Below are 12,853 nucleotides of genomic sequence, written 5' to 3' on the forward strand. Positions count from 1 at the left end.
ACTTCTGTATCCTTCCCTTCAAGGCTCAGGGGTCCAAGATTATCTTCTGTGTCTGTGTCAATTGGTTTCCCTTGTCTTTGTTGAAGAGGGTCTGTGCAGTCCTTCTGCCTAGTCTGCCATCTTGCTGGAACTTCAAGACATCGGACTGTAAATATCTTTATACATAGATTTAGAGAGTCCCTATTTGCCTCAGAGTTTGAACTCATACGGATATTGAATTTTATCAAATATTTTTTCTGTATCTGTTGAAATGGCCATATTTTCTTCATTGTGATTGATTCCATTGAGTAGTTGTTAAATATTAAACCTTTCATTGCTGGAATAAACTTGATTCAGACATGGTCTGTCATCATTTTTCTAGATTTCTGTATTTTATAATCATTTTGCAGCTATTTCTGAAGGATGATTGGATCTATGTTCATGAGTTAGACAGACTTTCAATGTCCCTTCTTGCAAGTTCTTAGTCCGCCTTGGATGTCAAAGCTGGGCTGCCCTCATGGAATCCGGTGGGAAGCACTGTCTGTTTTTTTGTTCTCTGAAGGTGCTTGTATAAGATTGATTGTATTTCTTCCTTAAATGTTTGAAAGGATTCACTAGGGAAGAAATGTGGTCCTGGAATTTTCTGCATAGAAATTTTTGTTTTTTAATTATAGATTTAATTTCTTTCACAGATATAGACAATTTAGATGTTTGTAGTTCCTATCAGTTTTGTTAAGTTGTGGTTTCTTTAGAATTTGTTAGTTTCATTTAAATTATTAAAATTATGGCCCCCAAATTGCTCATAATGTCCTCTTACTATCCTTCTAATGTGTGTAGGATTACAATGAGGTCTGCATTTATAATGTGGGTTATTAGTAGCCATGTAGCTTCCATACAGCAAGTCATAGCTGTGTTTCAGAGGTGGTGATGGACCACAAATAGGTTGTATCTTTCAGGTTCTCTGCCTCTCTCGCTATTGGACCTTTCCGTGTGGAGAATTCAAACTCTTCTTTGCTAAAAGGGCCCAGACAGTATATTTCACACCTTTATGTCAGAGATTCTAACATAATGACAGGCACAGGGGCCTCCTTTAGCCACTGAAAGCAATCTAGTGGTTCTTGAAATCAATATTTTAAAGATACCGAGTATTTTGTGGAGTAGTGGGGAAAATTAATTTTAAATTAATAAAATTCTGTACATTTTTATTTTGAAAATTAAGTCTTATTACATATGCTAGATAAAACTATTTAAATTTAATTACTTTGCATTCGTTAATGAATACATTGATTTTCACTAAAGATCACATCAGTTTATATAGTAGATAGTGACAATGTCTTGTTCAACTTATGTAAAAAGTTATTCCAACCTAGGTTAGTGTTTCTGGGGCAGTGTTTTGTTCTGCTGTGCATAGGGTTGCTGTGAGTCGGAGACGACTGAATGGCACCTAACAACAACAACAACAACATCTAGGTTTATGTTAGAAACCATTTCCTACTTTTTGGTAGTAACTGCTTTTTCTGTGCCTTTCTGTTGTTCTTTTCTGGGCTGGATAACATCTCAGAAGACACATTTGGTAAAGTTCTGTGGCAGGCATCATGAAATAAAGACAGCCTGTTGATGTGATATATTTGCTATCTGTATGTCAGCTGACTGCCAAAATGAGTTGTTCTTGACAATTGGTCGTATGTAAGTCATATGTAAGTGACTAGACTTCTCATAATAAGAGAGGTCAGCAGTGACAAGGGGACCTTCATGTTTGCCTGTCTGTTTTGTTGCATTTCCATGAGGGCTGCTGTGTATTTTGCTGGACAGACTTCTGTATAATTACGGGCTGTGCTGTGTTAACCCCATATGCCTGGCCCCGTGCTTCGGCTTCACTCCAGTGATGCTTCAGAGCCCCTGGTGGGCTGCCAGCTGAGCGTCTATCTCCCTTTGTCCATCTCAGCTTACATATGTGAGTTGCTCAGGGAATGTTTGAACAAGAAATGAATGCTATTACTCCTGCTCATAAACTTTAAAATCACTTTGTAAATACTTAAAACTGTGTCAAAAATTTAATTCATTAACTCCACAACTTAACGTGGTTAGAATACATTTCTATACATACAGGAACACCTCATTGAGTTTGAAATTCATCAAATCTAAGAGAAAAGAAAAATCCAATTAAGACTTAGAGATTTTTATCAATAAGACACATGGCCTTAATTTCACTTCTAGGTATTTTATATATGTGATGATAAGATGACAAATCTCTTTAAATTCCATATCTATTAGGTTACTATTTATATACAGGAATTCTATTGCTTATTGAACATTTGTCTTCTCCTTTTCTACATCAATAATTTTGAGAAAATGTAAAGCTTAATAGAGTAATCCTTTTTTCTATAAAAGTCAATTTGTAGAGCTGAGTCCTGGTTCAGCAATAATCTAAGTTACATTATTCTCAAATGTGTAAAATAATTTAAATATAAATTATAAGAGAAAAAGCTTCAGATAAAATATCAAGTTCCCTCCTGGGCAGTCTGTTTGCTTTCATGTTCTGTTACAGTGAGATCTTTGGGTGGCTTGGATAACTTACAGGCTTGGGAGTCAGAGAGACCCTGAGTGAAATCCTCTCTGCTGTTTCCAGCTGTGTGGCTTTCTACACGTACCTTAACCTCTGTAGCCTTCATTTTCTGCAGCTGTGAAGTGGGTATGGAATCCCTGGGTGTTGCAAGTTGTTAGTGCAATGGACTGCCAGTAGGAAGGTCAGAAGCTCCAGGCCATGCAGATGTGGCTCAGAGGAAAAGCCTGATACTGTCCCTGCCCCAAATCAGCCATTGATAACTGTTTAGAGCATGGTTCTACTCTGATACATATTGGGGTTATTGTGAGTCAGAGGCCACTCAATAGCAACTGGTTTGTGCTTTGGTTTAAAGTGGGTACAGTGATAACCTCTTCACAAGGGCAATACAAACATTAAAGCTATGTTACACACAAGTGTGGCACCTGAGTCGAGCCACAAACTATCAAAACGTTGAAGACATTTCTATTGACAGCGTAGACTTGATTTGCTACTTATTTCTCTCTTTGGACATCAACCCCAATGAACTCTTTTCCTAAAATCATTTTCCTGTCTGAAGAGTTTTGAAATAAAATAGGAAGAAAGAAAGAAGGAAGGGGATATAACCAGTATACAGGAGAAGCCAAAAATTAAAAGCACAAAATTAGCTAGGTGCATATTAGAAATGCAGATACTAGGGCCCCACTCACAGATTTTGATACACATGAAAATTCAGAGTGTGTAATATAAGGGAAGACATGCATGCTCATGTAATCCAATTGTTTAACCAAAGAGAGGGAGAGCATTTTCATTCATGCATTTCTTTTTGAAATGTTATGAGATATATATATATATATATATATATATAAAGATCTGTGTAGAAAACTGTGAAAAATCTCCTAGGTGACAGAATACAATTGAAACTTAATAGTGTGCATCGGACTTTTCATTTATGAAGCATGACAGCAGTGGTCCCATGCCTCATTCACAGACATTCTAAAAAAAAAAAATCTTCTCATCAACTGTTGAAATCCAAAGCAGAATCTTTGGTTGTTATCATATGTATTCCACACACAGTATTTCAACACGTGGAACAAAAAAGAAATGCAAATAAATAACTTGCAGTTCAACTTATTTAATTAACAGGCATTGTAAAATAAAGAGCTGATTTCCATTCAACAAGATGTTACTAACGTGCATTTGACGTCTGTGTGCAGCTAACTGTCAGGACGAATCCCATGTTTCTGATATTTGGGGTAGGGGAAATGGTCCATATTTTCCCAAATGATACAAGAACGTTTTTTCCAAGATGTCCGGAATGGCACTAAATGAAGCTCCTGCCTACTCTGTCACCACACACACTTTCTATGTCTAAGTTTTACTTTATTTTACTAATTATTGTAAGATTAATGCATGTTCATTTAAAAATCAAAATATGACTGAAATACGTTAAGTCAAGTCTCATATCCCTTTCCTCACCACTTCCCCAAAAACACCCTTTGGAAGAAATGGCTATGAAAAATTTGGAATGTGTCTACAAATATATCTTCATTACTAATACAAAATATGTATCTTATATTTCTTCTTTATGTTCTCCGGCATTCAGATAGCTCAAAAATAGGTCAGGCAGAAAGGGAAAAGTTGCCATTCTCAGACTGCCCCATTCCATATTCCCATCTGTTGTCACTGTCACTATACATCTATCTCCCAATTCTTTAAGGTGCTAAGATCATCATAGTGGCATCTATCTAAATCTACAAACTCACGTTAATTTGGAAAAATATGGGATCTTTCAGAGGGCTATCTCAGTAATCATCTGGCTGTTCACTCGGCAAGAAATCATGATTAGGGATCATATTAGCCTGCCGGTGGCACCCAGGAAAGCAGAATGAAAAGGAGAAGAAGTCTGATTAGGATTGACTGTCTGGAGACCAGGTTCTCAACCTTGGCTGCACCCTATCTGGACTTGGGGAGCTTATACAGACACACACACACACGTGTGTGCACACTCACACAATTACCACTGGGAGCCTAATGTGCAGTCCAAGGTTGGGAAACACTGCTGTACATGAAGCTTCCTTGCCATTTTAAGAAAATAATTGGAATAAATGGACATCCCCATTTTAGCAGGTGTTCATCATTTCCACAGACATGGAGACTGTGGTGTTCTAGTGGTGGTGTGGAGGTATAAGTTGAGTAGTGCCATGTCCAATACAGTTAACCTCTCTTACCAAACTGTCAGTATGAAAATTTGACACCTGAAACAGACTGGAATTTTCTGGAACTTTCTGGGGGATTAAACAATGTTCTGATTGTGCTCTGTCCTGTTTGAGAAGCCTGTTTAACTTTTTTGTTTTGTTTTTAAGCCTAGCTTCTCCCAGATTCAGACATCCAACACATACCTTATTCAGTACTGCTTTAAGCCAAGCAGTGGTGTAGGTATTTATGAATTGAAATCTGTCAATGCGCCTGGTTTAGTGGAGCTTGTATTCTAATGGGACCAGGGAAACAAGCAAAAATAAATAAGAGAGCACCAAAAAGATAACGAGGAACATGAAGAAAATCAAGCAGGTCAGTAGGACGGGGAGTGCCAGGTAGTACCTCAGAAGTCATGATCACAAGGGGTCTGTCTTTACTGGTAATATTTTACCCAAGTCCTGAAATGCAAAGACGCTGCAGACCATGCAGAGATTTGCACACGTAGCAGCATGAGTTCTTTTCCCATCCCTACACGTGCTGATAGTTACCATTTCAAAAAGAAGAAAGAAAAGGAATAAAGGAAAATGAAATTAAAGTCATTGAAAATAACTTCTGCTTCATTCTGGCTTCTCACTGTGCGAAGGCCCATGTAAGTCATCAGGAGCAAACCATAGTTGCTCAGGTGGTATGTGCTGTATCGGGTGCACCTTGCAGGTGGGCTCTGTGTTGAGTAGATACATGGGAGGAATGTCAATCTCGGCTGTGCCGTATGGTTGTTCTGCAAGCTCCAGAAGCTCTTTCCACTTCTCTGACCTTTCATTTCCTCACCTGTGATTTGACTTTGCTGGTGTAGCATTATCCCCAAGGTCACTGTAGCTTCTAAATTCTATAGTCTGTAAGTCTATAGAAACAAGAAACCAAACTCACTTCCATCGAGCCATTTCCTACTGATAGTGACCCACATTGGGTTTCCAAGGCTAATCTTTGTGGAAGCAGACTGCCGTATCTTTTTTCTACAGAGCATCTGGTGGTTTTCAACCACTGACCTTTTGTTTAGCAGCCAAATGCCTTAACCACCACAACACCATACTCGTTCAGTCTGTAGAGGTCTTCCCAAATTATTATTGTTTCCAGTTTCCCTCCACTTGTTTTGTGAACATGGGTATCCAGCAGTGTGCCAGTGAAGTTTATCAGAGTGTGGATGTTGGGTGATATTTTCATTTATGTTAACGAATAAGACAAGAAAGCGAAACAACAGAAATGTGCTATAACGTTATGCATGCATCAGTAATGTACACAACCTCTTTGCAGAATAATATAATAATTTTTGAATGCTGGGAGAATATTTTCTCAATTTGTGCTACTCAGTGTTAATACCTAGATGTGGTGCAGTTAAGTTTAATCTGAACTTTACAGAAGTAAACTTTATTGAGAATATCATAGTTGAAAGCCAGTGTAGTGAGGATCGTGGAATTTAAACTACTCCTAATCGAAAAATTAGGGACCAGTAGCTTCTGCAGATGGAGACATGTTATGTCTTAACTGTAAATAAGATTTTCTTAAAGAAGGCAGCCATGTTCATGGCAAAAAAAAAAAAAAAAATGTGAACTAGACCTTGCTTGTGGACCTTAGAGGTGACAAGGTGAGATGGATGTACTGTCAACACTCTGATTTCCTTCTTCTCTTTTTATTCTAGGGATTTTCAGGAAATACAAATGCAGACAGCGTTGTGTACTACAGACTCCAGCCTTCTATCAAAGCCAAATTTCTGCGCTTCATCCCTTTGGAGTGGAACCCCAAGGGCAGAATTGGAATGCGGATCGAGGTGTTTGGCTGTGCATATAGTAAGTGTTTATTCAACCCACTGAAATAGTTCTCAAAGGAGGTGTTTTAAAAGCCAAACTGCAAACTGACATTGACTTTTTAGTTATGTAAAGAGATATAAAAACAGAAATGATTTTTTTTTGGGGGAAATCTTTCTGTTGTGTGTGTGTGTCAATATTGACTTTAGATTTCAGCCTCTTGGCTCAATTTGCAGCTAGAAGCACTGGATGGATAGATAGATGGATAGATGTTGTTGTTACGTGCTGTCAAGTCAGACCCAACTCATAGCGACCCCTCCTTGGGTTTCCAAGGCAGTATCACTACGGAAGTAGATTGCCCCATCTTCCTTCCAAGGAGTGGCTGGTGGGTTTGAACCGCCAGCCTTCTGGTTAGCAGTCAAGTACCTTAGGCACTATGCTACCAGAGCTCCTAGATAGATGGATAGATGTTTGTAAATATATGTGAATGTATTTATTCAAACCTAATATTACACCTACTCCTTATTAATCAGTTGTCTTGTTATCCAGCATTTTGCATTCATGACAATAGTAAATGATCTACTGCCTATTTTGTGTGTTAACAATGTATGTCTGGCAGTAGTGAATGCCAGGGTGCTGGGCAAGAGTAATGCTGACTGCGGTGGTTAAGGTTATATGTCCACTTGGCTGGGCTGTGATTCTTAGTGGCTTGGCAGTTACATAATGATGTAATTTGGCAGATATGTATTGATACAGTCATCCTCCATTTTGTGATCTGCTGTGGTCATCCTCCATTTTTGGATAATGCTGACTTTCACATAATGACCTGGTCTATGCAACCTGATGATACGTGAGGAGAGGCTATATTGACATAAGTTCCCAACATGGCACAAACAGTTTGTCCTCGACTACTAATTGAAAGTTGGTGGTTCAAACCCACCCAGTGGCCCCATGGAAGAAAGGTCTGGAGGTCTGCTTCTGTAAAAATTACAGCTCAGACAACCCTATAGAGGTCAGTTCTAGTCTGATGCATGGGGCTGCCATGCGTCAGAATCACCATGAGTCAGAATCAACTAGGCGGCAGTGGGTTTTAACATCATTGACTAGGTACTAACCGTCAAACATCAAAGCTTTCCCTCCATGGATTGTATTTGATAGCTTTTCATTTAGGTGCCCTGAATTCAATAAAAGAGACACTATTCCATTTAGTTCAACCAGCCATCTGTTATGAAACCAAAGAATGTTGTTCTCTCTAGCCTAAAAATAATATGCCATGCAATTCACTTCTAAATCTGCTGTGCCCTCAGCATAAATTAATAGGAAAGGTAAAGAGCTCTGCCAGAATATAAAATTTGTTTGAAATACTGTCACATAAAAAGACAGAAACCACAGATTTCACTTAGTCTCCTTTTAATGAAGCATTTTATTATATCTTTTTGTGGGGAAGGGACCTAAGAGTTATTGATAGTCCACCTCAAGCCACATCACCCTGCAGGATGCTCTTTTATTATAGAACAATGAGTTAGTTAATATGAGCCACAATTAGCAGATGAGCTGACTGAGGTTTGCAGAGATTCAGTAATTTGCTCAGCATCTCACATCCAGTACTCAGAAGAATCAGGAAAAGTACCCAGGACTGTGCAATTCCCCAACACCATCCTTCCTTCAGTAAACGCTTGTTTTAACCACGAGAGCTATTCTCACATGTATTTTATCACTCTGTGATGTGAACTAAGTAGTTCTGGTTTACTTTATTTACCTAAAAGGCAATCGTGTCATAAAGATGTCAAGCCTCTTGGTGAAGTTGTCTAAACTGAGTCAGAAGAGATCAACAATGCCCCGTAAGTGGTGCAGGAGTCCCTGGGTGGTGCCGATGGTTAATGAGCTCAGCTGCTAACCAAACAGTTGGAAGTTTGAGTCCAGCTAGAGGTTGTAGACGTCGCTTTGAAGACTAAGGTGCACCTGACCCAAGCCATGGTGTTTTCAGTTGCCTAATATGCATGTGAAAGCTGGACAACGAATGAGGAAGACTGAAGAAGAGTTGATGCCTTTGGATTATGGTGTTGGCAAAGAATACTGAAAACACTGTGGACTACTAGAAGGACGAACAAATCTGTCCTGGAAGAAGTGCAGCCAGAATGCTCCTTGGAAGCAGGAATGGCCAGACTTCGTCTCACCTACTGTGGTCATGTTGTCAGAAGGGACCGTTCCCTTCTGGAGAAGGACATCATGCTTGGTAAAGTGGAGGCTCAGCCAAAAAGGGGAAGGCCCTCAACAAGGTGGAGTGACGCAGTGGCTGCAGTGATGGGCTCGGGCATAGCAATGATTGTGAGGATGGCACACAACCGAACAGTGTTTCATTCTGTTGTTCACAGCGTCACTATGAGTCAGAGTCGACTCGATACAACGTAGCAACAACACCAACAACCACAGAAGCTCCTCAGAAGAAAGTCCTAGTGACCCGTTTCCAAGAAAGAAACCATTGGAAGCCTTGATATTCTACTGTGAGGAGAGATCTGCTGTGACAGCATGTGTCACCATGTGTCAGAATTGACTCAATGGCAACTGGTTTTTGCAGATTACACAGGTCTCCTTGTGTATTTACTCAAGTTTTCAGTGCCCACCTGCACCAACACACGTACTTGGCAAAACTTCTGTTTTTATCTGGGGCCTGCAAGTAACAATAATAGTATTAATATCAGTAATATTGCAAAAGCACTAATATTAATGGCAATAGTATTAATTTTTGTAATTCTAGGAGTAGTGAATTTTGCTTGAGTGCTTGTTATTATGTACTTGCCACTGCTAAGCAGTTTATGATTCCTCAAAATAACAAAATCCACTGCGATCAAGTTGATTCACAAAGACCTGTGGGACAGAGTAGAACTACCCCCACAGAGTTTCCAAGGTTGTAAATCTTTACAGAAGCAGATTGCCTCATCTTTCTCTTGTGGAGTGGCTGGTAGGTTTGAACCACCAGCCTTCTGGTTAGCAGCTAAATGCTTTAACCACTGTCCCACCACAGCTCCTTTCCTCACAATTGCCTAAGTAAATATTATCGGATACTTAAGACGGTTTCCTTATTTTGCAAGTGAAGAAACAGAATCTTAGAGAGGTTGACCTGCCCAAGCCACATAGACAGGAAGTGACAGAACAGGGCTTGCAGACAGGTTTGCTAGACTCCAGAATCCACTTGTTCATGATCATCCCAAGTTCATGATCATACTCCCTCCAGTTGTTGAACCACAGGGATGAGCCTGTGGGTGGCTTTTTTCTCAGCATCTGCCCAACAGTGCAGCCTGGGGGTTTCTGCTCTGCGTTTGTTCTTCCCTTTGTCTTTGTCACACTTGAATACAATGATTCATAAACAAATAAAAATCCATCCTCAGGTTAAGATTCTGGAACAAATGACTTGCATAGCCTTGTCTTTGGATAGCAGAGTTTTAGCAAAGCACTCCACATGATGACGAGTTAGTAAAGCGAACCAAATTCTAGGTGTACCATACTTCCAGTTACATTCTCTACCTATGTTATCTACCATGCATCTTATTTATCACAGCATAACACCAGCCAGCAGCCACTGAGCACAGACTGCAGGTCAGATACAGTTCTTTGCGGGCACATTCTAATTTAATCCCTACAACCACTCAGATAGCAGAGGAGAAACATCATCTTAGAAAAATTAAGCCTTTTGCCCAATAGTACACACCTAATATGTATCCAAGCTAATATATACTCACCATTAGTTTAACCATTAGTTTAACAGGACTACAGACAGTGTTTTGCTGAAACTAAACCAGAATCAGAATTCCCGTATGGTAGTGACAGGTAAGGTGCAGATTCCTTTGAGTTCTCTCCCTCCACGTGCCCAATGATAAGTCAGATCTCTCCCCACCTTTCTTGGTCTGCAGCCTTGTGGCACATTGTTTTGTACCGAATCTGCTGTGAGCACCTTGCTGTACTGAGTCCGTTTCCTTTTGTCCATTGACCATGACTGAAGTAGCGGTGTTGGGAGCCAATGTGATTGTAAATTGAAAATAAACACATATAGCAAAGCGGTATGATGGAATTCAATGTCAAGTTTGTTGATGTTGTTGGGTACCTCAGGTTGATCCTGACTCATGGTGACTCCATGTGGCAGTAGTTGTTGCTAAATTTTAGATTATTATTGAAAGAGAAGAAAATAATAAACACAATGGAAAAACTACTCCCACAGATAACCTGAAAACAGCCCAAGGATGGGTTGGGTGTGTGATCCTGCTAACTCCTCAGTTAGACCATGTCCTTACCCACACTCTCCCCCAGTTCTCAGCATCAGCGTTGCAGAGTCTTCATTGCTCAAGCATGATACTAGTTAACTGTCATTTATGGAACCAGCTGTCAGATACTGTTTTTCCACAGGCGTTGTCTGATTCATTCCTAACCACACATCGAAGTGCGCGCCTGAGTATTACCGATTTCTGTAGGAGCACAGAGGCCCACACAGCTGTCTGCTGAAGAAGCCCTGCGGCTGGCTCTTGGGCTGCAGGCACAGAATGAGCGGGGCCCGCGGGCTTCCCCCACCCCAGAAAGACTGCAGGTGCTCTCAGCACAGTCATCCAGCTGTAGGCTGTTTGTCTGAGTCTCCCCTGAGCAGCCCACATCCAGGCTCTGAAGGGTCTTCTCCAGACATAGAAAGCCATTCTCCTGGAGTCTGTGTGATGAGGAACAGTGGTGTTGGGGGCCGGGGAGGTCCTTCTGGAGGTCCACAGCCATGGGATCGTCTGGCCCCTCGAGCTCTTCTGCCTGTGAGTTCCCACCTGCACCTAGTGGCACTAGGGTGGCATTTGTCCAAGCCATTCACCAAAGAGCAGTGCACACCATGGGGCTCGCATCTCCTCCCCTTAGAGAAATTAAGAACTTGCCCTGGGCCACACAGCCTGTGTTAGATGTGGCGTTTAAATTCAGCTCCACCACTTTCCAAAGCTAGCATTTACTCATCTTCTAAGTGTCTGCTGACACTCACTGGCTCAGAGCGAGCTCTGGTAGGGATGGGGTGCAGGGAAAAATTCTCAAGTCATATAGATTTTCTTATTAATGATGTGCATTGCAGTATCATAAGAAACATACGACTAAATGCAAAATATTGTAGCATGAATGTAAGGTATGAGGAATAAATAGGTTGATAGTAATCAGCTGATGAATGAGATTCATTTAAGCAAATTTTAGCAGGAGATTTAGAAGTTCAAATAGAAACGCTTTTACATGGGAGGCAAGGAGGATAGTCGAAACAGGAGAAGTGGAAGAGCTCAGTCAAGCACAGGCAAGAGGAGGGTCTGAGAGAGCAGCGCATATTTGACAACGGTTATTCAGACGTTGAGGGGTTAAATCTGGAGGCACCAGGTCATGTAGGAGGCTTGTGGCCTCACTTGGGAGCCCTGGGTGGCACGAACAAGCTACTGGGGTGCTAACCAGTTGGTGGTTTGAGTCCCCGGAGAGCACCTTCAGAAGGAAGGGTGGGTGGTCTTCTGCTGAGAGCTCACAGCTCTGAAAACCCTATGGAGTGCGGTTCTCCTCTGAAGCATCGTGAGTTGCCATGAGTTGGAATCCACTCACTGGCAACTGGTTGACCCTCACTTGGTTAAGTGACAGTGAGACCCAAACTAGAGACACAGCAATCAGGAGGGACGAAGAGGAAGGCAGATTCATGTATACTGAGGAGACTGGATCTGGAGAGCTTGATGACTGGATGTGCGGGGATGCTGAGTGATCTGCTTTGAACAGCCCTCTGGAAGGCAGAGTCATTCAGTGGGCAGGTGCACTGGAGAACACACAGGTCTGGAAGGGAACAGAGAGAGGAGGCTGTTGTTGACTGACTGAGTTCAAGTGCCTGAAGGATAGGGAAGGTTGGAGCTCCAGGTCTTCTGTGTTAAAGATAAGGAATTGAAAACGATGTAACTACCATTATTGTTAGTGAAGAAGCCCTGGGGGTGCAGTGGTTAAGCACTCAGATGCTGACTTCAGTCAGTGGTTCGAACCCACCAGCCATTCCATGGGAGAAAGAAGTGGCAGTCGGTTTCTGTAACCCCATGGAAGCTTGCTCTGTCCAAGGAGCTCTGGTGGCATAGTGCCTAGGGCACTTAACTGCTAACCAGAATGGTGGAGGTTCAAACCCACCAGCCACTCCATGAAGGAAGACTGGGCGATCTCCTTCCGTAGTGATACCGTCTCGGAAACCCAAGGAGGGGTCGCTTTGAGTTGAGTCGGAAACCGACTCGACAGCAGTGAGTTTGGTTTGGAGTTTATAGGGAAACTATGAGTCAGAATTGACTCAACAGCAGTGGGTTGGGTT

The 12,853-nt window shown here is 41.4% G+C and overlaps 1 protein-coding gene across 1 annotated transcript in view; it reads left to right on the forward strand.

Annotated features, from left to right (window-relative positions):
- Positions 1 to 12,853, forward strand: part of CNTNAP4 (contactin associated protein family member 4) — a 330,923-nt gene that overhangs the window by 187,445 nt on the left and 130,625 nt on the right. Inside the window, exon 4 of the mRNA XM_007939189.2 lies at positions 6,417 to 6,564. Coding sequence (XP_007937380.2) covers positions 6,417 to 6,564 — 148 coding nt within the window. The remainder of the gene's footprint in view (positions 1 to 6,416; positions 6,565 to 12,853) is intronic.

Source organism: Orycteropus afer, unplaced genomic scaffold (genome assembly GCF_000298275.1).
Source record: "Orycteropus afer afer isolate SDZICR_OR568_19922 unplaced genomic scaffold, OryAfe1.0 scaffold00057, whole genome shotgun sequence".
Taxonomy (NCBI): Eukaryota; Metazoa; Chordata; class Mammalia; order Tubulidentata; family Orycteropodidae; genus Orycteropus; species Orycteropus afer.